At 43.9% G+C, this 27918-nt stretch overlaps 1 protein-coding gene and 1 long non-coding RNA gene across 3 annotated transcripts; one reads left to right on the top strand and one right to left on the bottom strand.

Moving 5' to 3' along the window:
- Positions 1–175: 175 nt before the first annotated feature.
- On the top strand, positions 176–8265 carry LOC307221759. 2 transcript variants are annotated; one of them, XR_013841480.1, is made up of 3 exons: positions 2882–2896; positions 4775–8038; positions 8172–8265. It is a non-coding gene; the product is annotated as an uncharacterized lncRNA (long non-coding RNA). The 2 variants fall into 2 exon arrangements; XR_013841481.1 differs by lacking the exon at positions 8172–8265 and having other exon boundaries at positions 176–2896; positions 4775–7438.
- Positions 8229–26990, bottom strand: IL20RB (interleukin 20 receptor subunit beta). The gene is given in 8 exon segments (XM_079986292.1): positions 8229–9020; positions 9926–10071; positions 10601–10751; positions 13382–13506; positions 16518–16664; positions 16667–16707; positions 18791–18911; positions 26738–26990. Coding segments are annotated over 8 exon segments (912 nt in total). The 5' UTR covers positions 26793–26990; the 3' UTR covers positions 8229–8894.
- Between the last annotated feature and the right edge of the window lie 928 nt (positions 26991–27918).

Genomic DNA, 27918 nt, shown 5'->3' with positions numbered 1-27918 from the left:
ATCACTACCCGAAGGAGTCTTAAAGCGGTTAACATTCTCCTTTCCCTTCCTCCCCCACAACAAACACTCTGTGAGATGAGTGGGGCTGAGAGACTTCAGAGAAGTGTGACTAGCCCAAGGTCACCCCCTTGGAAACACTCACTGTCTTCTCAAAGCCTCTCCTTTCTAATGTCCATGGAGTTTTCTTAGCAGAATACTGGAGTGGATTGCCAGTTCCTTCTCCAGGTGGATCACATTTAGTCTAAACTCTCAGCTATGACCTGTCCATCTTGGGTGGCCCTGCATGGCATAGCTCATAGGTTCTCTGAGTTATTCAAGCCCCTTCGCCACGATGTCGCTATTTTCATTAGATAAATGTTGGAAGGTATGGAGTTATCCAATACCTGAGATATTTGAAGGCAGCCCTGTATAGGGAAGTTCTTTAATGTTTTATTATGTTGGAAGCCGCTCAGAGTAGCTGGCGCAACCCAGTCAGATGGGCAGGGTATAAATAGTAAAATTATTGTGATGGAATAGGATGTCCCTATTTTCACTGGAGAAATGTTGGAGGGTATGGGGTGGGGGCCTAATTAGGAGCAGAATTTGCCACAGCAGATGGGGAAATATTAAAGCATTAGACACTGCTGAGCCACACTAATGGTAATCTAGTCCAGCATCCTGTTCTCACAGCGGCTAACCAGACGTTCGTAGGAAATCTGCAAGAGGTACTTTCATCTGAATCCTCCCAACATTCAGCTTCATTGAATGTTCATGGGTTGTGGTGTCATGAGATACGAAAAACCTCTGGGTCCACTTTCCCTATGCCATGCATGATTTTAATAAACTTCAATCATAATGCAGTAAACTCCAATCCTTACATTTTCTCTAAGCTAAGAAGTCCCAAATTCTTCATAGGGGAGTTGCTCCACCCCCTTAAAAGTTTTCCAACTCTACAATATCCTTTCTGAGGTGAGGCAACCAGAACTGTACACAGTATTCCAACTGTGGTTGCCCCATATAACGGCAACTCCTTTCTTAATGATCCCTGGCATGGAATCTGCCTTTTTCACAACTGTTGCTGTTAAAGAGAACACTTGGAAATAACAAAACTGAGGACTTCAAATAAGTTGGAGAGGATGAAGACTGCTGCCAGGGCTTCTATTAAAAAAAAATCTACACATTTCTCAGCACTATGAAGTTAAACATATCGTCTCTTCTAATATATATAATAACTTTGACCACACCATTATAATGCCACATTGAATTTTATATGCTTTCTGTGTTTGTGATATAGGTCAGATGTATGTTTCAGTCACGCAAACAGATAAGATTTACATACAGATGTTCCATGTTACGATTAGCCAGTGACAAGCAATTAATCTATATATGCTGTGCTTATGTTTTTTATTAGGTCCAGGTTCCAAAAAATCATTACAAAATTTAATAAGTACTTCTTTTGCCAGTAAGGTAAAGGTAAAGGACCCCTGACAGTTAAGCTTGCAGGGAAATACGAGCTTGCAGGGCAGCAGCTGAAGAAGGAGCAAAAAGGGTTTTCTTGTTTGTGTGTTTCTTGTGGCTGATTAGCTGCTCTCCCTGTGCAAAGGTCAGAGGGGGCAGGGTTTCTGTTGAGGTAGGTGATTAGCTGTGGGAGGAGCTTATCAGAGCTTGCAGGGCAGCGGCAGCTCGCGCCTAGTGGCGCGCACAGTTTGATCCATCTTTTAGATTTAGGGGAGCTAGTCTCAAACGTTTGTTGGGGGAGACCTAGGTTTTTTGGGGGGGAGTTATTTGTCCTGTCTTCACGCTTTTTATGATGGAGGATCGCTGTAGCCACCCCCAACGACACGTTCTCAAGATGGAGGGTGAGGGAACAGCTGCAGTCGCCTGAGGTTCTTGCGCAATGTTTGCCATCTTGCCAAAGGTTGCAGGCAGCTTTACCTGCAGCAATTGCATGTTGATTGCCCTCTTAGAAGACAAAGTCCAGCAACTGGAGGAACGTGTAGCTACGCTCCAAAGAATTAGAGAGCTGGAGCTCTTCTTGGAAGCAACAGAGCACACCGTCTCCACCAAGGAGGAGACAGGGGACTCCCCTGAGAAGGAGGCTAGTTCACCAACACAGGAGCCAGATATATGGAGAAATGTGACTCAAAGAAGTAGGAGGCCCAGGGTTCGCTCTGATTGTTTAGAAATACACAATCGCTTTGAGGTCCTCTCCCTAGCATGGAAGACGAAGAGCAGACTCCATTTGAGGATCTCTCTCTCATTACAGTCAATCAGGTATATGAAGACGAGCAGCAAAGTCAGTCCTCAGGGAATGTGCAGGCAACCTTGGAATGGACAGCTCACGGAAGAACCCCGACCAGACCTAAGAGGAGGCGTGTAGTGGTGATAGGGGATTCCCTACTGAGGGGAACAGAAGCAGTGATCTGTGGGCCTGACAAGATGTCTCGGGAAGTGTGCTGTTTCCCCGGGGCTAAGATCCAAGATGTAACTGAACGACTGCAAGGAATCATAAAACCCACTGACAAATACCCCTTCCTCTTGGTTCATGTGGGAACCAATGACTGCAAGCAATAGCCTCCAGAAGATCAAAAGAGACTACGAGGCTCTGGGCAGGAAATTGAAGCAATTAAATGCACAAATTGTCATCTCATCTGTCCTCCCAGTTGAACGATGTGGCCCAGAGAGAGAGGGAAAAATAGTGGAAGTGAACAGCTGGCTTCGCAAATGGTGTAAACAGGAACGGTTTGGATTCTTAGATCACGGACTGCAGTTTCTTGAAGATGGACTTCTGGCAAGCGATGGGCTGCACCTCACAACGGTTGGGAGGAATGTTTTTGCCAAAAATCTCAGAAACCTCGTCAGGAGGGCTTTAAACTGACTAATGTGGGGGAGGGAGACAGTGCTCCTGAAGGTAGGAGTCTATCAATTGATGAAGATGATCATCCAAATGTCATAGACCAAATGGAGCAAACAGCACGCAGACCTAGTGGTGGGAGGAAAAAATCCTTAAATAAGAGACACGGGGGAATGATTAATGGACTTCAATGTCTGTACACTAATGCGCAAAGCATGGGAAATAAACAAGATGAGCTTGAGCTCTTGGTACAGCAAACTAAATATGACATAATAGGCATCACTGAAACCTGGTGAGATAAGTCCCATGATTGGAATGTAATAATGGAGGGATACAATCTATTTCAGAGAAACAGACCAGACAAGAAAGGAGGAGGAGTGGCGTTATATGTCAGGGATGTGTATACCTGTGAAGAGACCCAAGATTTAGAACCTCAAAGCCAAAGTGAGAGCATTTGGGTCAAAATTAAGGGAGAGAAGAATAACAGTGACCTCATTGTGGGAGTTTACTATAGATCCCCAAGCCAAACGGAGGACATAGATGATGCCTTCCTGGAACAGATGGCCAAGCATGCAAAAGGAAGGGAGATAGTAGTAATGGGGGACTTCAATTACCCAGATATTTGCTGGATGTCAAACTCAGCCAAGAGCATAAGGTCAAACAGATTCCTCACTGGCCTTGCAGACAACTTCATTGTCCAGAAAGTGGGAGAAGCAACAAGAGGAACAGCCATTTTAGATCTGGTCCTAACCAATGTTGATGACCTGGTTAGTGGGGTAGAAGTGGAAGGATCATTAGGTGCAAGTGACCATGCTCTTCTGAAGTTTACTATACAGCGGAAAGGAGCAGCCAAGCATACTAGGACTCAATTTCTTGACTTTAAGAAAGCCGACTTCATAAAACTTAGGGAAGTGCTGGGTGAGATCCCATGGACAGCAATACTAAAAGGAAAGGGAGTTCATGATGGCTGGGAGTTTGTTGAGAGGGAGATAGTAAAAGCACAACTTCAAGCAATACCAATGAGACGGAAACATGGAAGGTGCCTAAAGAAGCCAGGGTGGCTATCTAAAGAACTTTTAACTGAGTTAAGATTAAAAAAGGATGTGTACAAAAAATGGAAAAGGGGGGAAACCACCAAAGAGGAATTCAAACAAATAGCCAGCACGTGTAGATGCAAAGTCAGAAAAGCTAAAGCACAGAATGAACTCAGGCTTGCTAGAGAGGTTAAAAGCAACAAAAAAAGGCTTTTATGGGTATGTTCGTAGCAAAAGGAAGAACAAAGAAACAGTGGGGTCACTCAGAGGAGAAGATGGTGAAATGCAAACAGGGGACACAGAAAGGGCTGAACTCCTCAATGCCTTCTTTGCCTCAGTCTTCTCCAATAAAGAAAACAATGCCCGACCTGAAGAATTTGGAGCAAATGATTCAGCAGAGGAAACACAGCCCAGAATAACTAAGGAGATAGTACAAGAATACTTGGCTCGTTTAGATGTATTCAAGTCTCCAGGGCCAGATGTACTGCATCCAAGAGTATTAAAAGAACTGGCAGATGTGATCTCAGAACCACTGGTAGTCATCTTTGAGAATTCCTGGAGAACAGGCGAAGTCCCGGCAGACTGGAGGAGGGCAAATGTTGTCCCTATTTTCAAAAAGGGGAAAAGAGAGGACCCAAATAATTACCGCCCAGTCAGTCTGACATCAATACCAGGGAAGATTCTGGAGCAGATCATTAAGCAAACAGTCTGTGAGCACCTAGAAAGGAATGCTGTGATCACCAATAGTAAGCATGGATTTCTGAAAAATAAGTCATGTCAGACTAACCTGATCTCGTTTTTTGACAGAATTACAAGCCTGGTAGATGAAGGGAACACAGTGGATGTAGCCTACCTTGATTTCAGCAAGGCATTTGACAAGGTGCCCCATGATATTCTTGTAAAAAAGATGGTAAAATGCGGTCTTGACTATGCTACCACTCAGTGGATTTGTAACTGGCTGACTGACCGAACCCAAAGGGTGCTCATCAATGGTTCCTCTTCATCCTGGAGAAGAGTGACTAGTGGGGTGCCACGGGGTTCTGTCTTGGGCCCAGTCTTATTCAACATCTTTATCAACGACTTGGATGATGGACTCAAGGGCATCCTGATCAAATTTGCAGATGACACCAAACTGGGAGGGGTGGCTAACACCCCAGAGGACAGGATCACACTTCAAAACGACCTTGACAGATTAGAGAACTGGGCCAAAACAAACAAGATGAATTTTAACAGGGAGAAATGTAAAGTATTGCACTTGGGCAAAAAAAAATGAGAGGCACAAATACAAGATGGGTGACACCTGGCTTGAGAGCAGTACATGTGAAAAGGATCTAGGAGTCTTGGTTGACCACAAACTTGACATGAGCCAACAGTGTCACGCGGCAGCTAAAAAAGCCAATGCAATTCTGGGCTGCATCAATAGGAGTATAGCATCTAGATCAAGGGAAGTAATAGTGCCACTGTATTCTGCTCTGGTCAGACCTCACCTGGAGTACTGTGTCCAGTTCTGGGCACCACAGTTCAAGAAGGACACTGACAAACTGGAACGTGTCCAGAGGGGGGCAACCAAAATGGTCAAAGGCCTAGAAACGATGCCTTTGAGGAACGGCTAAGGGAGCTGGGCATGTTTAGCCTGGAGAATGAGGAGGTTAAGGGGTGATATGATAGCCATGTTCAAATATATAAAAGGATGTCACATAGAGGAGGGAGAAAGGTTGTTTTCTGCTGCTCCAGAGAAGCGGACACGGAGCAATGGATCCAAACGACAAGAAAGAAGATTCCACCTAAACATTAGGAAGAACTTCCTGACAGTAAGAGCTGTTCGACAGTGGAATTTGCTGCCAAGGAGTGTGGTGGAGTCTCCTTCTTTGGAGGTCTTTAAGCAGAGGCTTACAACCATATGTCAGGAGTGCTCTGATGGTGTTTCCTGCTTGGCAGGGGGTTGGACTCGATGGCCCTTGTGGTCTCTTCCAACTCTATGATTCTAAGTTCAGTCGCAAATGACTCTAGGGTTGTGGCTCTCATCTTGCTTTACTGGTCGAGGGAGCTGACGTTTGTCTGCAGGCAGTTTTTCCAGGTCATGTGGTCAACATGACTAAGCCACTTTCTCCGGGTCATGTGGCTAGCATAACTAAGTCGCTTCTAGCAAAACCAGTGCAGCGCACGGAAACGCTGTTTACCTTCCTGCCGGAGTGGTACCTATTTATCTACTTGCACTTTGACATGCTTTCGAACTGCTCAGTTGGCAGGAGCTGGGACCGAACAACAGGAGTTCATCCCGTCATGGGGATTCAAACCGCTGACCTTCTGATCAGCAAGCCCAAGGCTCAGTGGTTTACACCACAGCACCACCCACGTCCCAGTTGCCAGTAAGTTATATTCCTTCAAAAACCAGCTATCAAACAAGAGAGGAAGGCTCACAGTGGTTCTGCTCAGGATACTTTACTCCTCTCTTTTCTTAACTACAGAAACTACAACTGCAAGGAATTGAAAGTAAGGAGCCACAACCACTGTTTCCCTTATCCTCTCCCTGAAACTGATAAATTTCTGTCTTTTTTCTGGACAAAGGTTATGCGAAATTCATCCACTGCAGTTTTTCCTTGCATAGGTAAGTAGTAAAGTACTTGGTTAGATTTCTACATTTTTGTTCAGCTCTTAAAAGGGACATAGGTTTTGCCAGGGGAAAATGTGGCAATCCTAATCTAGTTTTGTAACATCATCACTTCACAGTCTGGTTATGTCAGATTTTGCTGTACGGCTGAGTTGGGACTGGATTAAAATTCCATGCCAAGATAATTAGGTGCTCTGTGTTCTTTTCCCTGTCCCCACCCCAATCCTATGCATCAGCATTGCTGTGTTACATGATATCTTCCTGCACGCCTTATTACTGGCATAGCACATCTGAGGACTATAAAATATACATGCAAAACATTGTTTTGCTTTCCAGATATCTCTATATTTTATGGCTAACATTGGGAATGCATAGGCTTTTACACAGAGTTGCAGTACTCAGGATACCATAACCTTTGTAAGGTAACTTTTTGAACTTAAATAGTAATCATATGTAACTACATAAAAACAATTATGCATGTTTCAGTATTTAAAAATATTTTCCAAGCCTTCCAATGCCTTGTATAGTTAAAAAAAAATCCACCAAAATAATGCAAAACTTGTTATATGTCTTACTTTAAAACCTGGCCCAGAAATTGAATGTTTTTCAAGCAGCAAACTAGTTCCACAACAAGTGATTTAATCCATTTAAGTAAGATGTGGCCAAGTTTAACCCAATCAGATTAGGCACTTGAAGTAAACAACTTTCAGTAAGTTAGAACTAAACTGGAAAAGCACAGTAGTTCCTGAATGCAAGGCAGACAACACATGTGTTGTTGAATTCTGTGTAAAATTCTGAAATGCCTACATTAAGTGAGGACCTTCTCTCATTGAGCTAGTTCAAACGTAATACTAAGCCATAGTTTAGTGTAACAAGAAGGAGCCTCAACAAACCTCAGGTTTGTGCACCTCTCTTCCAGTGCAGACATGAGGAGGAATTTGGAAGCTTTTGCTTATATTTTTTAAAAATTAAATCACATGCACTAGCGGAGGAAGGGGTGTGTGGTAGGTGCGGCTTGCCTGGGTGTCATCCCTGAGCGGGGGTGACATTGCTGCAGGTGGCGCTCGCCACGGGTGCCGGAGCAGCTAGCTCTGCCTCTGATCACATGTTGCCCAAACCTGACAATCTGTGGTTAAACAGTGCTGAAATAAGCAGGGCTGTCTTAACCATAGGCACCAGGCTCTCAGGGGCGCCAGGCCAAGAGTCTGGGGCCCAAGAGTTGGAGTCCGGGGGAAAGCCCACCCGTCGGTCGGAGTGCCACGGAGGGCTCTTCTGCTGATGGCGGCTCTGAGCCGTGAGTTCGGGAGCAAGCAAGCTAGCCAGTGAGGCACTGAGGCAACTCTGGGCAACCAGGGGGGTGGCGGGCAGATCTTTGCACCCCAGCGCCGCATATGCTTAAGATAGCCCTGGAAATAAGCTAACTTGAGACTGTAGTTTAAGAAACGGTCTTATTACAAAAATCCCAGAGTTAAGGTTAACCGTAGCTTAGGGCTATAATTGAAAAATATATGTGATAAATATTTATTTGGGTGAGAACTTTGACTAGGAGGAACATAGGAAGTTTCCTTGTACAGTGGTACCTCAGGTTAAGTACTTAATTCATTCCGGAGGTCCGTACTTAACCTGAAACTGTTCTTAACCCTAAGCACCACTTTAGCTAATGGGGCCTCCCGCTGCCACCGAGCCACCAGAGCACAATTTCTGTTCTCATCCTGAAGCAAAGTTCTTAACCTGAAGCACTATTTCTGGGTTAGCGGAATCTGTAACCTGAAGCGTATGTAACCTGAGGTACCACTGTACCAGGTCAGTCTTTTCCAGTATTGTCTCCTCTGGCATTCAGGATTTTTCACACCATCTTCTAACTGATCCTTTTAAACAGAGGTGCCAGATATTGCACTTAGAACCTTCTGACTCAAAACATGTGCTCTAGCTGCTACCGCTAAGCTACAGTCCGTCACTGAATTCGAATCTGCTGTTCCTTGCTCCTGATCTGCAAAATCAACATGGATTTGAATTGCATCTCCTAGCACTGCACCTTTATGTTAAAAAGCAAACCCAGCACATTGTAATCAGCCCAAGGTCTTTTAACTCTCAGCTAAGCAGATGATGACAAGCAGCTAGGATCACAGCCTCTGTGGCTATCCATGAAGCTTGGCTGCTGTTCTCTGTCAGACAAGGATGAATGGGTCGGCTCCAGCCCCCTCTGTGAAACCCTCAGCGCAGGAACCCGTCTTGCTGGCCACATGATGCCTTTCCCTTTGAAGAAAGCAAACGCTCAATTTTCTGTCTTTGTGTTGTTAGGAGAGGAAAGCTACCTGTGTGTGTGCACTGTGTGTGTGTGTGTGCCTTACTCGGAGAGGCAAAAAGGAGAGCAGCACTGCAGTCTCATCTTGCAGATTGTGTCCTTGGTGTGATATTAAAGAGTTTCATGAATCCACAAGCGAAGAAGCTCTTCAGGGGGTAGCACTTGCACAGACTCATCACATTTCTCCGTCTCCTCTCCCCCGTAATTTAGTAGCCTAGCAGGTGATTCTGTTACCTTCTGGAAAAGAGGGGGGGGGAGGGGAAAAAACATACAGTAATGGGGAAAAGATGGAAGAGCATTTACTTCACCACTGCAGAGGGATGGAGGTACTGGGTTAGTATTGCAAAGCTCAGTGTTCAAAGCAGTGCTCAGGGCTGTAGCATTAGGGGGCCTGTGTAAGTCTGATTCCCTTAGGCAGAAATGAGGAACCTGGCTTCCTCCAGTTGTTTATGGGCTTCCATCAGCCCCAGCCAGCATGGCCAATGGTCAGGGTCAGGGATAGTGGAAGCTGGACAGTTTTCTCAAGGGCCACAGTGTTGCCCACCCCAGCTTTAAGTGATATTCCACCCTGCTTTTTAATTTTAAAAGTTAAGTATCTAGCCCTCTTCATGGTGGTGCTACGAGGGGAGAAGAGCACAGGTAGGGTTCTACCTGATAGCTCACTAAGTTGCTCCAGTGTTGGGTTCAACAAGCACAAAGGCAAATATAGTTACATAGCTTTAAACACATTGGGCTACCTGTAACCCGTACAGCATTATCCCTTCATTTACACATCCAAGCACCTCAATGATCTGACTTTTGTCATTTCAAGGTTATGTGCACATTCAAAGAACATTCCCCCCCTACAAAGAATTCTGGGTCATGTGGGTTATCCCTCACAGAATTACAATTCTCAGCAACCTGTAACAACAATGCCCAGAATTCATTGGGGGGGGGGGGAATGTGATTTTAAAAGGTATGGTCATGTGTCTGCAGCCAGACTGATTGCTGCTCTTATGCATTCTAATAACCTGCCCGGGTAACAGGCACAGTATAAGCGCCAAGCTTCAACCCATGGCTTTTAAAAGCAGGGCACATCTACCTTTTCTGGAAGTGTTAAGGCACAACCTCAATACAGTACTCCAAACCATTTCTTATCTTACCAAAGTGTCCGGCAGGCTCTCGTTCGGGCAGCAGGAATACTGGCAGATCTGACATGTTTTCCAGGCAACCCAAAGAAGGGCCAAAAGAGTCACAACAGAGATAACCAAGAAGAGTGGGGCGAAGGTGACCAATATGGCTTTGCCTGCTGGAGACAAAAAAAGAGTCTGTAGTTGCTAAGAAGGCAGAAAACCACAATGAGGGGCTCTGAGGTGAAAAGCATCTGGGAATTGATATAATTGCCACTGCTGCACATTGTGTTTACATGGCTTTGCACTGTTCTGAAGAAGAGTAATGTGAAACAGTGAAGTAAAGGGAAGCAGTGCTCCCTTTCCATTATGGGATATTCCGGAGCCCATATAGAGTCCTTAAGTGGGTTCTCTATCGGTAGGAGAAAATAACAGAGGCCAACCAGAGTATATTGAGAAGCAAAGCTGCTAGTAAGCCTGATCTTTATTCAAGGAACTGTCGCAACAGGGTCCCCACTCACCACATGCAGGAGGGAGGAGAACCCTGAACAATGGTACGCAAGCCCTTATATAGACTTTTGAAATCGCCCACCCTGTAAGTCCAACAAAGGTGTCACAAATGTTCAAGTTTTTATTAGATTTATCTGCCCTGGCCCCCCAGCAGTGGAGAACCATGCCTGGAAAGGAGAGTATCTTTGTTGTTCTTACCTTCGGCCCTCACACACTGCACCTGGCTGAAATTGCTGCTCCGGTTTATGGCTTCAACATAGGTCTGGGCTTTAACACAGTATTCAGTACCAGCTTCCATGGTGTCCATATGTAAGGTAGTGCTGCTGTCTTTCACCACTTTGCGATACACCTAGGGTGAAATCAGTTGCATTTGATCAGGTAATGGGAACATATAACTCAGGCGTCCCCAACCTGCGGCCCTCCAGATGTTTTGGCCTACAACTCCCATGATCCCTAGCTAACAGGACCAGTGGTCAGGGATGATGGGAATTGTAGTCCAAAACATCTGGAGGGCCAAAGCTTGGGGATGCCTGATATAGCTGTCCAGACTAGAGACGGAAAGTTCTGTGAATTTTGGTTCTCTTGGGTTCTCATTTTGCCAGTCTGAAATGCACATTTTATATTTTAAACAATCTTCATGAAAATTCAGCATTTAAGCACAAATTTATCCTATTGAACTTAATTTTATATGTAGCACAAACTAATGTACAAACACGTTCCCCCTAATATAATGTATTTTTGTATGTCATTTTCACTGGTGTCTTTGTTTTTATGCACACTTTTACCTAATATATGCATTTTTGTAAAAATCATTTGGAGAACATCAGAAAATTCTGATAAGAGCAAATTTTGAAAGATATCTATGTTTCTGTTCACATGTTGTTTTGGAATGCACAAATTTGATAGATTCTGCTTTAAATGCATACTGAATGGAATTTCTCCTCCATCCCTACTCCAGACTTTATTGCATTACAACTTCTATCATCCCTGTTCATTGATTGTCCTGATTTGGGCTGAGGTGAGTTGGAGTCCAACAACACCTGGAGGGCCACAGGTTCCCCACCCCTATATTTGATTAACTGGTCTGTTCTTTGCTTTGGCATGAGATCCTGTTTGGTCACCCACTCTGACACCCAAATATTAATGAACTCCATTGCTAAACAAGAAGAACCACCACAGCCCATTTCTGTAATGCAGCCAAACGCCTAAGACAAGGTGCACAAATACTAGAGCCAAAACAAAAACTGTTCACAAATTTGAAAATTCTGCAAGATTTCATAATGCAAATTTGGCTTTTTGAATTTCTGGTTATTTTCGCATTTTGCTTTCAGATACTTTCAGAGGCACTCATTAAAAAACCGTCTCAAGGAAATATAAATAGGAATGTCTGCAAGCAAATTCAAGTTAGATCTCCCCACTCCCCACCCCTTTTATTTCTAGGCAGTTGTAAGAAATTCTGGGCAATTAGGGAGTTGTAGGAAGTTAAATTGTTATAGTACAAGATAACTGAAATAAGAGATTAACCCAGGTTCCATTGTATAGGGAAAGACCAAAGGTCCTGAAAGCTACCAAGTAAATTGTTTTCTGATTTCTTTGTAGGTAAGCTGAGCAGCTGCCAAACTAGACATTACTGCAATTGCATAGATAGCAACAATGTCTTAAAAAAAATGTAATAGTAGGTTAGTGGAAGAAGCAATTTTCACCGGGATAGCAGAGTGTAGGGAAGGGAAGGTTTAATCCAAATTGAACTTTTTTTCTAAAGCTAACTGCAGCAGGGCATAAAGGTAAAGGAAAAGGGCCCCTGACCATTAGGTCCAGTTGTGACCGACTCTGGGGTTGAGGCGCTCATCTCGCTTTATTGGCCGAGGGAGCTGGCGTACAGCTTCCAGGTCATGTGGCCAGCATGACTAAGCCGCTTCTGGCGAACCAGAGCAGCGCACGGAAATGCCGTTTACCTTCCCGCTGGAGCGGTACCTTTTCATCTACTTGCACTTTGATGTGCTTTTGAACTGCTAGGTTGGCAGGAGCAGGGACCGAGCAATGGGACCTCACTCCGTTGCAGGGATTCGAACCGCCGACCTTCTGGTCGGCAAGTCCTAGGCTCTGTGGTTAAGGTGATTTTAATTGAGATCATTGCCCTTGGCCCTGGTACAGAAGCTCCAGCTGGGGCAGAATGCACTGGCCAGATAGCTGATGGGGGCACATGGCTGGCAACATGTGATACCATTGTTAAAACCTCTGTACTGGCTGCCCATCTACTACTGAGCCAACTTCAAAGTCCTTGCATTAATTTCTGTTTCACTGCGAAGGAGCAACTGAGAAAGCCTCTCAGTGCAGGCCCTTGCACTTTTTGCAAGCTGATCTTTAAACTTATTGATAAAGAGTCTTTTAAGACATGCAGATCCCTGAGCTTTCTGCACCTTGGGTTCCACAACTGAAAAGGTCATACCCTGCGCCACAGCCATTCTGACCTCCTATGGTGATTAAATATAAAACAGATCCTCCGGTTTATTGTTGTAGCCAGGCAGACTCACTGGGAGAAGGCCATCTTTTAAACAGTCTGTTCCCACTTAGGATGTTTGCATCACAGCAAGTAGGAATCAAAGAGGTTGCATACACCATCAGGCAACAGTATATAGCAAGAAGAAAAATGGAATTAGGAAGGACTAAAGTGAAGTCTCCTTGTGGATCATTTTCTGTGCTCCTCCATCGTAATAACGTTTAGAGTTTTTGGCCAAGCTTCAGGATAGCCTAACCTAACTTCTAGACCAGGGATGTGGAACCTGTGGTCCTCCAGACATAGATGGTCTACAACATCTCTGATCATGGCCTATGCTGGCCAGGGCTGGTGGAAGTCCAATAACATATGGAAGGCCACAGGTTCCTCATCAATGCATTTGATCTTGGCCATGTAATGCAAGAGAACTTTCTTCTCTTTTGTTCCTGCATTCTCAGGCCAGATATAAGACCAAAACGTACCTTGTGCCCTTGGCCCTTCTTCCAGTAATATATCCAGAATTCAAAGGCAGGTCCTAGACGCTCAAGTTCCACTAGCAAATGATATCCATCAGCTGTGACAGTCAACATAGGTGGAATGAGGGAGGCTGTGAAAACGACAGAATCATATCCATCATGGGACCATACATGAATCTCGCATCCCAGCTCAGGAGAAACAAGGATCAATATGCTGTGGAACAGCCTAAAGCAGGGGTCCCCAACCTTTTCTGAGCCTGGGGGAACATTTGGAAATCTAAGAAACTGTTGTGAGCATCATAAAATACCCATTTCATAGAACAAAAACTGTCAATGCTCAGGAACCCCACCCCTCAAAAAGCCCCTCAGTCCCAATACCAATACACATCCCAAAACAAAAATCAGACAATAAGGGGGAAAATGCAACTTCCAAAAGTTCCCATACCAAAGAAAAGAAAAAAAGACAAATATACACACCCCAAACGAACAGAAAAAAGCAGGCAAAGCTGCCAGGGGAGATGGGATGGGACAGGGGCTTTATGAGGAAAAGGAGTTAAGATGGCATTTCTGGATGCTTACCATATGCTTTGTAGCCAGGCACAGCATCACCTTGGTTTAAATAACAACACCCTGCAATATAAATAATGGAGGGCAGAGAGGGACCTCGGCAGGTCCCCATGAACACCATATTGGAGGCTGCCAGCTTAATTTGGAATTTCCAAAATGTTCTGAACTTAAAAGGAGATCAGATGAGTATTTGGCATATACTCATTAAGTATCTCCCCTCCCCACCCCAATGCTGTGGTCCTACTCAATCTTACCCTACTTCAGTTGATCTGATTAAAAGAGAGAGAGAGAAGAGAAGATCCATTCATGAATCTCAAACATTTCATCTGCTTTAGTCCTTACAGTGCATTCTGTGCAAAATTTGCATTCAGTGTGGTTATCTCATTTGTGGTCCCAGTCTATGGAATGTATAGTGTTGCCCAAAGTGATCCACTTGAGCAGAAGCTTACAGCTTTATGTTCAGTGCTGATGTACTGAGTTTGTGAGGTGCTCTCATGCTGATGCACAAATCTTTAGGTACCATCTTGAATCTGTCACCTGTTTTCTCCGATTCCTTCTTGTTTTTCTAGTAGAAACCCCTCAGGGCTAAGTTGGGAGTGGAAACTGGATTCCACCATCAGGGCCAGGCATTTAGCAATCTTGCATAGACTTGAAATGTTTCTTGGTCTGCTGAGTTATCAGTTTTGCCTGCAGGCGTCATCTACAGTAATAGTACCAGCAATAGCTACAGAAGAAGGAAGGACAAACCAGTTCTGTCTAGATTCGAAGGGAGACTATACCATCCAAAATACAGCGTGCCTTTATGAATTGCATAGAGAATGGTAATTCAGGCAGATGGAATCAGAAGCATCTGACCAGCTTGTACTCTTGAATTTCACTCCTACACATCAATTGATAAAGAAAAGGGAGCCCTGGCTTCTTTTCCAGCTAGGGCAAAAAACTAAAAGTAAGAGCTGAAAAATGCTGCATCAACTGTCAAATTTTGGAAACAACTTTGACTGGAAGTCGCATTTTCTGAGCTGGAATCCATACTTCTAGATAATAATAATAATAATAATAATAATAATAATAATTTATTATTTGTACCCCGCGCATCAGGCTGGGTTTCCCCAGCCACTCTGGGCGGCTTCCACAAAGACCAAAAATACAGTAAAATATAACACGTTAAAAACTTCCCTGAACAGGGCTGCCTTAAGATGTCTTCTGAATGTCAGGTAGTTGTTTATCGCTTTGACATCTGCTGGAAGGGCGTTCCACAGGGCGGGTGCCACTACCGAGAAGGCCCTCTGCCTGGTTCCCTGTAGCTTTGCTTCTCGCAATGAGGGAACCGCCAGAAGGTCCTCGGCGCTGGACCTCAGCGTTCGGGCAGAATGATGGGGGTGGAGACGCTCCTTCAGGTATACTGGACCGAGGCCGTTTAGGGCTTTAAAGGTCAGCACCAACACTTTGAATTGTGCTCAGAAACGTACTGGGAGCCAATGTAGGTCTTTCAAGACCGGTGTTATATGGTCTCGGCGGCCGCCCCCAGTCACCAGTCTAGCTGCCGCATTCTGGATTAGTTGTAGTTTCCGAGTCACCTTCAAAGGTAGCCCCACGTAGAGTGCATTGCAGTAGTCCAAGCGGGAGATAACCAGAGCATGCACCACTCTGGCGAGACAGTCCACAGGCAGATAGGGTCTCAGCCTATGTACCAGATGGAGCTGGTAAACAGCTGCCCTCGACACAGATTTGACCTGTGCCTCCATGGACAGCTGTGAGTCCAATTGTTTGACATACACAGTTTTATCATCTTAATCAGGACCAAGTTTGTGGGGAGGAGTGTCCCACAGCAAAATGCTGTTGGTTTCCCAACTCAGTCAAGAGCTTACCTGCCGAGAGTGGCAGGCAGACTTGAGCTGCCATTCAGATTTCACAAAGTGCCCTGGAGTGATGCTATATGTACATCGAGTGCTCCAGTGCATTGTGAGAAATTCAAAACTGCAACTCAAAGCTGCCTTCCTCAGCTTTTAAGGAGGAGAGGTCAGGGCATGAGTCTGCTTCAGTGGGATCCAGGCAGGTTTTATGGAATCAAAGAATTGTATAGTGGAAGGGACCCTAAGCCTCATCTAGTCTACCCCCTGCAATGCAGGAATCTCAGCTAAGCATCCAAGATAGATGGCCATCCAACCTCTGCTTGAAAACCTCCAAGGAAGGAGAGTCCACCACCTCCTGAGGGAAACCATTCCACTGTTGAACAGCTCTTATTGTCAGAAAGCTTTTCCTGATGTTTAGTCGGAATCTCCTTTTTGTAACTTGAAGCCATTGGTTTGAGTCCTACCCTCCAGAGCAGGAGAAAACAAGCTTGTTCCCTCTTCCATGTGACAGTCCTTGAGATATTTGAAGATGGCTATCCAATCTCCTCTTTTCCAGGAGAAGCTGCTCGGGTCCTGGCTAAGCTGCTCATAGTGCCAGTTTGCTGACACCCAGGACTGACCTCAGTAGGAACAAGGTCCCCAATGGGATCATTAGCACCTACCATTATTCTAAGGATCCAGCGTGAGATGTGCATCACAGAGGAGCACGTGAATGCACTTACTTGTGACACGATTGAAGAAGCTGCTGAGAGTGGCCCAGTGCGAAGCCTTGGTCCCCACACCTGCCCTGACACGTAGATCGTACGGCACAGTGGCAGAAATGTCTTCTGTGATGTCACACTGAGTAACACTAATGCCCGTACACTCTCAATGGGAATCCAGCTGTCGTTGGCATAGTCTCTCTCATATTCTCTGAGGGGAAGAAGAAGAGAAAAATTAGGGGAAAGAATGCCAACACGCTTTGCTGACAGGCAGTGGTTCTTACTCATTTATTACATAAAATCTGTACACCGCTTGATTGTAAAGAAAACCTCCTCAAAGTGGTTTACAAAAGATGAAACAGTGAAATCGAGAAAAGATTACGACTCTGCTTTAAAACATGCAGAAGTTAACATACTGAAACAGATATTAAAATTACCTCAACCTTCTAAGCATCTGGGTAGGCTTGTCTAAACATGAATGTTTTTAGCGGGTGCCGAAAATAGTACAGTGAAGGCACCTGCTTGATATATCAATAGGCAGAGAGTTCTGTAGGCGCTGCCACACTAAACAATTGAGTTCTTACAAATGAAGAACAGGTATTATGTGTAGTATTGCCAATTCCGCCAACTGAAGCGGTAGATTGGGCCACTGACCTACTTCACTCAATAATGTTGATGCTTATTGGTGGCAGCTCTCCAGGAAGAAACCTGGAAATGACAGGGATTAAACCTGGGGGCTTCTGTATGCAAAGTGTGTTATTCAGTTGAGTTATAGAAGACTGAGATCAAAGCAGAGTACAAATTACGCACTGTACACTTGAGGGTGACCCGCCCCACCCCAAAGCAAATATTCTGTGCACGTTTTAAAGAATATTTGTTAGGAACCCTCACACACATGTGTTGCAACGTGAATAGTCCCACAAGGGCAGACATGTCTGGTAGCAGATACAATTCTTTCCAACCTTCTCACATGGGCTAGTTTACTGCAACGCCACTTAATAACTATGGCTTGGGCCCAAAGACATGCATCAGAATGTCACATTAGGGTGATGTGGGGATAGAAAGGGTTGTATTGCTCCAAACTGGAAGTGGGTAATAACATTTTTGAAGGATACTTTGCAAGCAGAAACCTGGAAGAGGGAGCAAGCTGGGCTAGAACCTCTCTCCGCAATGTTCTACTTTTTTCTCACTTGCAGGAATTTTGCTTTGTTTTTAACGCTTGGGAACATTCAAAGGCACCTCCTTTATAGTCTGGAACCATAGGCTGTGTGCACAACCCCATTTACTCTGCATTCAGTACATTCCCACTTAGGAACCAGAGTACACACCACAACAGCCACATTCCAAATCTATCCTGTTGTTTCTTATGAAATAATGCATTTTGATGCATTCCCCCACCCCAAAAGAAACCAATTTAGATCCTTATTGAGAAAAAGAATGACGTGGCTGTGTTTCAAGTTGGTCGTGTGTACACAGCAATAGAGTCAACTTGACCACCTCAGAATATTTACCACATTATTCGGCTGAATATGTGGGTTGGGTAGGCCCTACTACATGTTCCAGTCTGTGAGGGAATTTTGCAAGAGCTCAGCCAAAGGAGCAGGATAGGCCCTCTCTGATAGTCAACAGCTTGCATTGGCTTGGGTCATAAGATCCAGGCTGGGTCAGACCAAAGGCCTATCCAGTCTAGGTTCTTGCTCCTAACAGTAGCTAACCTTATGCCTACAGGAAGCCCACAACCAGGGCATGAGGGCAATAGGGCTATCCCACTGTTGTCCTCCAGCATCTGATATCCAGAGGCATTCTGCCATCATGACTAGCAACAGGATTTGCCTAATGGGGATTATCTGATTGATTTTTGATTTTTATTGTTATTCATGTTTTTATACCGTATTTTATGCTGCTTTTATAATTAAGTGTTTTAAAGTGTTTTAAATTTGTTGTTAGCCGCCCTGAGCCCGGTTTTTGAACCGGGAAGGGCGGGGTATAAATAAATAAAAATTATTATTGTTATTGTTATTGTTATTGTTATTGTTATTGTTATTGTTATTGTTACCCCCTTTTAAAACATCAACTATATATTTTGGAAACCATAGTTTAATACTGAACGGTGTGAATAAGTTCCCTTCAGCTTAATTGGATGATCCCAACCCCGTGTTCTAATTATCCATTTCCTCACACCATGCATAATTTAAGACTCTTCTGTCTTGTCCTTTACATACTAGCCTAAAAAAGAAAGAAAGGTCCGCAGTGATAGTTACTCCATGTTTAGACTCAGTGTGAAGAAAAGTTACCCTTGAAACTCGACGGAATATTTTACAGCTGCTCCAGGCACCGTCACCGGGCTCCATACTAGAAAGTGCTTCATATTAGTGGACAGGATTGTGATGTTCCGAGGAGCTGGCAGTAACACACCTTTGCGTAGGAATCACCCAGCAACATGCAAAAAAGAGAGAAAACCAGAAGTTACAATTGGCTCTGTGAGTTATTATGGAGGAGCAGAGGTTACTGTTACCGCTGGGTTGCTCTGTCAACAGGATACAGACTGACATGCTCATGTCCAGCTTTGTCTGAGAAAGGTGTGGAATCCACTACCTTGGAGATTATTTATATATATATATATGTCAAATATATATATATATATATATATATATATATATGTCAAATGAACATCTGTCAAAGATGCTCTAGATCAGTGGTTCCCAATTAGCTAAATACTGCAGAATCCCTACTTTTGAAACTCTTGATATTCCTATTGACGTTTTTGTTTTGTGAACGGGGTCCATGGACCACCAGTGCTCTAGCTATTTGACACACTCTGAAAATTTGGGCAGCTGCCTATGTAGAAATCACACTTGTGTTTCAAAGATCAGTTCCTGTACATAAAAGGGCTTTTGCTTAGTTTCCCCCCGATTAGGGCTGCAGGGCACCTCCATCAGCTCTGCTAAGAGACCATCTTTATCAGACCCTTTCCTCAGCTGTCATCTGCCAATGGCACTCATTCCATCAGGCTACATGAGAGGAAGAGATGGAACAGCAGAGCCTACCCTTCAACCAGTCAGCAATGTTTGGCTCCTCCTCTTCAAATCTCTCCATTCCAGCTGGTTGCAACAAGACATCTGTTACTACGAACTAGTGCCTGAACTCGTTTTCTGTACTTGCTATTCCCCTCCTCCCCACCTTTCCTTGTGTGCTATGTATCTTAGATTATGAGCCTGAGGGCAGGGACTGCCTCATCACTGAAAGATGCAAACTGCTCTGGGAGGCCTTTTTTCTTTCAGATTGAACTATGAAAGAAAAACGCTACTACTACGATGGCTGAAAATGATGTCTAGACTACGGTTAACATTAACTACGATCAGCGATATTTTTCTAGAAAAAGAAGTGCCAGAAATGAGTTCTAGTGAGTTCTGGCTGAAAAATCCCTGGCTATGATTACCTTCAAACAAGTCGACTTGAAACCATAGCTACTGAAGCTGGCTTGTTTTATAATGTTCATAAGGAAGACTGTGCACATGCTTCACATGTGAAAGTTTAATTCCTGCCATCTCCAGGAGAGCATTTGCCCCTCGGTGTAAACAGCAGTGGGTGGATCAAAGGTTTAATTAAGGAGAAGGAAGAGTCCTTTGCACCTAACCATAATTTGCGTGTCTGGACGACATGGATAAATGTGGCTAATCGAAAGCTGAAGCTTCCTAACTCTGGGAGAGTGCAGCTGTATATTGTTATGGCAAGTGCCTTTCTGGTTAAATAACAATAATGAGGCGCCAGGGCTCATATCTTGATAAAAGCATTACAGGCGTCAACACAACATAGCTGACATGGGCAGCAAAAGCAATAGGCGACTCGGTACCAGTGAGTATTGGTCACAGAAAAAGCACTGGTTATGGCTAATGGCTAAAACCAATGCTATTTTTCTTAAAATAAAAAAAGAGGTGTGAGAAGACACCATGAACACCTCCCTCATTCTCTTAGAATGGCAATGGCGCCCACCTGAGAGGTGCTGGAACTCAGTTCCGGCTGAAAAAAAAGCCCTAGCTAAAACCAGACTAAAAGAATATGTGGGGGAATTTTGTTTCGCAAGGTGTAGGCCGGAAAGAAGGAGTCACCAAATCTTGTGCGTCACTTGTTTGAGGATTGAGTAGCCTGAGGGCCTTTCTGTAAAATTCATTTTAACTTGGTTCCTCGTGTCATGTGCATGGGTCACATATTTCCCCTCAAACTTGTCTTCCTGTTTGTGAAGATACCACTTTTTCTTTTTTTTTAGTACTCAAGGAGATATAGCTCTGAGGAAGCTCAGGCCAAGCACATGCCGTCAGCTCCTTGTAAGGACCATCAATGGTCTGAAGTAACTACCTGGCACCAGTACTATTCTCCGGGGCTACTTAAGACCTGTGTGACCTGAGGGAAGGCAGAAGTGATGAAGCCCAGGGGAGGAAGAACCTACCATCAGCTTTCAGTTGACCTGAGAGACTTTGGCCACTCTCCATTTTATAGGATTTTTTGTTTTTTGTTTTAGTGTTTTACAATTGTGAACTGCCTTTGGTACCTAAGCAGAAAGGCACCACACACACATATATATAAAAGAAATACATAATAGACCAGGGTTGTAGTTTTTTTGCACATTTAAGGTCCCCATCATTTAAAGCAGTATTATACCACTTTTAACTGCCCTGGCTTCCCCTGAAGAATCCTGGAAAATATAGTTAATTATATAATTTATTAATAATAGTAATCTCCCTTCCATCTCTGTCACCATGGAGAAATTATCTTAAATCTCTAGACTGAAGTATACCCTGTGGATGTGAGCTTAATCTGTAATGTAAAAGATTTTACGTTTTGATGCAATGTGGATGACTGCACACAATACTTAACATCTGTGCATGTATTTGTCCTGGAAGACAACACTCTATGCTTGATAATTGTTTTCAACTTTATCAACAAAGTTTGTAACCATACCACTTTAAACAATCACGGCTTCCACCAAAGAACCCTGGGGACTAGTTTGTTAAGTGTTCTGAGAGTTGATATTAGGTTAAGTACAAGAATAACCTTGCAAATTTGTAAGTTTCCCCCACTTTTCCTTTTTTACACAGGTGTCTTAACAATTGTTATTCTTTTCATGTCTTATTTTACTTTGTGCACTTATAATTTTATACCAGGTATATATATTTTTCTATTTTCCAATAAAGAACATAACTCTTTAACAGGTTGTACTATAGAGGTATGGAGCAGATGGTATAAGAAATGAGATTCCTCACCCTAAATCCTGCTTCCTTATATACCACAATTTCAAGATAACTTAGCAGTATCTACTATTCTTTCCAAAGCAGGGCTCCATCGCCTGCAAGACTGTTATGAAAACGATGTGCCACTTACAAAACCACAACTCCTGGAACACTTGAAAGATTGGCATGGGGTAACCACAGAGTCATGACACTTTATGAACATCTAACTTTAGCAAGCTCCCAGAAAGGCAGGGTCTGTGTGATATATCCCCTACTGATACAATCCCAGTTCTATTCACTTACTACTTTGAAACTGGTGTGAGAGACGGACCCTATAAGCAAACTGAAAGATTCTCAGTTGGCTTAAGATTTTATCCACCCGTCCCTTTAGGTCTGTGTCTGCTAACATGAAGGAGAATTCTTTGAGAGCAAACGCCTTTGGCTTTAAAAAATAAGGAAAAACATAAGCATCCTACACTGTACTGTATTAATTAACAAAGAAAATGAATGGATAGACTACGTGTTCTTGCTGTCTTAACATTTGTGTACATGTATTTATTTGCATAGGCTAAGACAGAAATCAAAGTTCTCGGGATGTAAGAGAAGTGGGGAGGGTCATCAAACCAATTTAAAAGGCCTGGCTAATTTTAACACCCAGTGCCAAAAAGTAAAACCGCCCTGCAGAGTGTTTTCCAAAATTGGAGTCAGTGGTGTGCGGTCAGTGGACTAGGCTAGTCCCCTAATGTTCCCCTGGCACCTCCTTCCCAAAGCCCGGAAAGTTTCTGCCTGGCTTAGGGAGGGAGGCATGATGCTCCAACAGGTCCAAGATCCCTTCTGCTACCTTCCCAAAGCCTGAGAAACATCTGCCTGGCTTATGGAAGAAGGCACAATGCTCACATACACAGCGTCCTCCCCACAATTACCCTCACAAGCTGGCCCCTCTGGCCCTAACTGTTCCCCTACAGACAATTTCATCACACACCACTGTTTGGAGCAACACCAGAGAAAAGTCCCATAAAGGAATATATGAAAAGATTTGGTTTTGGAGCTCAAATTTAATATGCAATAGTTAAAGTGCACAGGGATATAAGACGATAGCATAACATATAAAAAGGTAAAGGTAAAGGACCCCTAACAGTTAAGTCCACTTGTGAACGACTCTGGGGTTGTGGTGCTCATCTCACTCTATAGGCCAAGGGAGCCGACGTTTGTCCGCAGACAGTTTTTCCGGGTCATGTGGCCAGCATGACCAAGCCGCTTCTGGCGAAACCAGAGCAGCACACAAAAATTAGAACCGCCGACCTTCTGATTGGCAAGCCCTAGGGTTAGTGGTTTAGATCACAGTGCCACCCGTGTCCCAACAGCATAACATATATGGAACAACAAACACAATACCTCTGTCAACACAACGAGAATCAATATTATATAGAGAAGATCGCACATGGGTGAAGGGAAGTTACGAGCATGGGGGGAGGGAGGTATAGGGCAGTATTTGGAAAATTGTTAAAGATATACAGTGGTGCCCCGCAAGACGAATGCCTCGCAAGACGAAAAACTCGCTAGACGAAAGAGTTTTCCGTCTTTTGAGGTGCTTCGCAAGACGAATTTCCCTATGGGCTTGGTATGAGTTCTTGCGAGTTTCCCCCCCCCTTTTTCTAAGCCGCTAATAGCCGCTAAGCCGCTAATAGCCGCTAATAGCGCTAATCTGCTAAGCCGCTAATAGCCGTGCTTCGCAAGACGAAAAAACCGCAAGACGAAGAGACTCGCGGAACGGATTAATTTCGTCTTGCGAGGCACCACTGTACCGGTATATGTGATTTAAGAGGTCAAGAACAAGGAGTCAAAAGAAGGAGACTAATATTAAAGAACAGTAAAATAAGGAAATCTGAGAAGAATATGTTACAAATTAAAACATGTGAGTCATGTTTTTGCTTGTATTTTGGTTTATTTGGGTTGTAAAGTCTTCTGTTGTAAAGATTGTATATAAAATGAAATAAAACAAAAAGTGAAAAGAAAAGAAAAGTCCCTCTCTTCAGCCAAGGAGATGGCGAATGCCTAAACGGTCGCAACGTCCCCCCATGATGACAACTGCCCAACAACCAAAAGGGACCGGAGGTAAATGGAACTCGGTGTACAGGGCTCCCGGTGCTGATGCTTTTGACCTTTAAAGCCCTTCACGGCCTAGGACCCTCGTACCTACAGGACCGCCTCTCCCGGTATGCCCCACGGAGAGCCTCAAGGTCCATAAATAGCAACACCCTAGTGGTCCCGGGCCCTAAGGAAGTTAGATTGGCTTCAACCAGAGCCAGGGCCTTTTCAACTCTGGCTCCAGTCTGGTGGAACGCTCTGCCTCATGAGACCAGGGCCCTGCAGGATCCGATTTCTTTCCGCAGGGCCTGTAAGACAGAGTTGTTCGGCCTGGCCTTTGGCTTGGAGCCAATTTGATTCCCTCCCTCTCTTTCTTTTTTCTTTTCCTTCTCCTTCTGCGATGAGGCTACATTTTAATATTTTAATGTTGTATTTTAATTTTGTTTTTTAAGTTGTAATCATTCAACTTGTTTTTATTATTGCTTGTAAGCCGCTCTGAGCCCGACCTTGGCTGGGGAGGGCGGGGTATAGATAAAAATTACTATTATTATTATTATTAACTGAGACTAGCAGAACTATTGAAGAACACAGTGACTCCCCTGAAGACAAAAATCAGCGACCTGACCTCCAAAGTGGAGACCTTCACTGGCATCATCTCCACTCTAGAAAAGGAAAACAGATCCAACTAAAACAAATAGAGCAACTCCGAGAGGAAAACACATGTCTGAAAAATAAATCAGCTGATACGGATAGCTGCCAAGAAAGAGAAAGCATGGAAGCGAGAATTAAACTAGCAGATCTTGAAAATCACAGTAGACACTGCAATATTGGCTTCTGAAATTTCCCTGATAAAACGGAAGACAAAAACCAGGCTGATCTCATTGTATGCTGGCTGATAACCACAATTCCAAATCTAAAACTTGAAGTACCGTATTTTTTGCTCTATAACACGCACCAGACCATAACACGCACATAGTTTTTAGAGGAGGAAAACAAGAAAAAAAATATTCTAAACGAAATAGTGGATATATGATTTTTGTGGTTCATGCTGTGGCCACAGACATGTGATCTGACAGTGAGTTTGGAGTAGCCCAATGCAAAAATCGTGAGGATCCATGTGGATCCATGCTTTGTAACCATGGAGGAGGGAAGGAAGGGGAACCATGGATCCTCTGCTCACGACTGCAGCAGATCCCCCCCGCCACCTGCAGGCATTCACTCCATAACACGCATAGACATTCCCCCTTACTTTCTAGGAGGAAAAAAGTGAGTGTTATGGTGCAAAAAATACGGGTAGATGATCTGAAAAGGGCACACAGAGCTCTTAAGACCCATGCCGAAAGCCAAACGCCCCTCCACGAGACATCATCGTGTGCTTCACCTGCTACAAAAATAAAGAAGAAATATGGAACAATCTCAGAAACTCAACCAACTTCCAATATTGAGAAAACCGCATCCTGGCCTTTCAGGATTTATCGCAAGAGACCCTAAACCGAAGAAAAAACCTATGACCCTGTATCCAACATCTTCAACAAGCAGGAATCAAGTACCGACTTTTGTCTCATTGTAACAACTGACACAACACAGCACACGGCCACCGGCATACCTGAAGCCCTGCAACTTCTGGAGAACCTCAGACTTAACCTTCCACCAGAATGGCAGCCATCTGACCCACCGAACAACAACCAAGAAGAAAATACAGCTAATGAGTGAACGACAGTCAACAAGAGAAAGAATAACAGAAACGACATGACAATGCAAACCAAGACAGTAAAGTACCACTCACAGAACAGCTCCACTGAACACAGAACACAGGACTACGAACCAACCTCAGCTAAGCCCACAAATCACAGATTGACAACTCTGCAACAACATCTACTGCCGAATTAAGCACCCAGAAAGCACCTCAAACCAATAGACTGCTGAAGCTCCCTCTTCCCTCCCCCCCTTGCTATCCACAGAGATCCTTCCCACATCAACACCTCCTTCTTCTTTATCGATCACTCGTAGTAAGATTGTCTTCCATGAACACGGTTTTAACAGTGAGTCTGTAAATGACTGTGGAGGCCAATTCTGGATCCACATGTCCTTCCACAGTGGGGACATAGGTTTCCGTGTGGGAGTTGATCACGGTGAGGGTTCACCCAGTGTGCCTTCCTCTTAGCACACTTCTCCCTTTTGTCCTGAGTTTGAGCGTCTTCGAAGCCCATGACAGCTTTGGTAAAGGCTGTTCTCCAATTGGAGGGCTCACAGGCTAGTGTTTCCCAGTTGTCGGTGTTCATACTACATTTTAAAATTTGCCCTGAGAGAGTCTTTAAACCTATTTTGTTGACCACCAGCATTACGCTTTCCATTTTTAAGTTCGGAATAGAGTAGGTGCTTTGGAAGACGATAACCAACCCAGGTGATGCTCCTCCATTCTCTCCAACTCCACCCACCCCAACACCCCATCCGCCCCAACAACTCCTCACCCCAACAAACCATCCTCCCAACACACACCCCCTCGCTGTAATGACTATACGCAAAAAATAAGCACACAAACAAAAATAGAACCCACCTCCCCTCCATCTACATCCCATTCCTCACCACATGAATACAAAAAAAACAAAATATGCAGGTAAAAGAAAAGGAAAACAGAAAAAGGCAAACTCATGCTAACTAAAACAACACTTCCACCCCAATAAAACAAACAGCAAACAGCATTTTCTAAGAATAAAAAGAAGGAAGGAAGGAAAAGTCCCTTTCTCCCTAGGACATATCTTAACAGATTTCACCAATTAATGTTACTTGCAGAAGAGTCTCATTTTAAGATACAGTATAAAGAAAATCTAGGCGATCTGGAAGTTACAGTTAGTTCTAGGCAATTTCCCCCCAGCTCCATGCCCCATCATTCTGAACCGGGATCAAACATAAATAACCACATACCTGACACAAAAAGTGGCATCAAAGAAAAGATAAAGGACCGGAAGCAAATTGCCATTTCACTCCAAATTAGGAAGTCTGCTGGGGTATGGCTGGCCCTGGCATTTTCTGTTCCTGGGCCAAGAGTCTCTCCATGTTCTGAGCTGAATGGCAACTTGAATGTTCAGTGCAGAATGCTGTTGCCGTTGCTGCAGCATGTAAACTGCTCCAATAGTCACGAGTGTGGCTGCTACTGGATCCTACCTTACACATGCAATTGCATTGCTCAGGAAGGTGTGGCCACAGGTAATTTAGGTTCTGTAACAGGTTCAGTTAATTTCATTTGGGTATTTTCCTACACTATAGGTTGAGCAATTGACCTAGAGAGAGAGAGGAAAAAATGCTAGCTACGTTGGCTCTGAGATTAGGCAATCGACAACTTGGAAGAAAGCTCAGTTGCAACAACCAGATATTATCAAAATTCTGGAGTGAAAGTTGTCGTCTGAAGGCTTTGGAAAACCCCAACAGTTGATATTTATTTATACCTGCCATGCATGGGAAACTAGGCCACGTCTCCATTACAAATGGCCAAGGGTGTAATGAAGACATCTGCCCACACCCAACTCTCATCCCACATAAATAACTTCCTGCTTAAACCTTTATATCATCCCATGGGAACATTGTTGGAAGGAGAGAGAAAAAAAGTGAAGCCAAGCTGGAATTATTGTACAGTAGATAGTTGTGGATACTTCTTCTTAAATAAAGAATGCTAAAGAGCTGGCAAAGGGGCAGAAAAGGACAAGTAATGTGAGCAGGGGGTTTGTGCATTCCCCTTTGAGGAAAGACTAATACATTTGTGGGTTACACCTCCCATCATCCGTAGCCATTGGTTATCCTTGCTGGGGCTGATGGGAGATGTAGTTCTGAGAGGTTTTTTAAAGTATTCATGGGCTCCCTTGATAGGACAGAATGTGTTGGACCTGTCTTTCATTTGTACATATTTTTGTGGTTTTTTTTTTTAAAAAAGTTTTTTATTGTTTTAGTGTAGTTTTAGTATTTTTGTTGTGTTGTAAGTTGCTTCCAGTCATTTCAATGGGTAAAGCAGCTAATTAATAATAATAATAATAATGTGCTCATGGGAAGAAGATGTAAGCAGTACTTCTGTTTTAGCTTTTTCTTTTCTTTGGTCACCAGCATTCTTTAAC

Source organism: Podarcis cretensis (genome assembly GCF_951804945.1).
Source record: "Podarcis cretensis genome assembly, chromosome: 8".
Lineage (NCBI taxonomy): Eukaryota > Metazoa > Chordata > Lepidosauria > Squamata > Lacertidae > Podarcis > Podarcis cretensis.
Note: the sequence above shows the minus strand (reverse complement) of the source record. Positions and strands in the feature narration are given on the sequence as shown.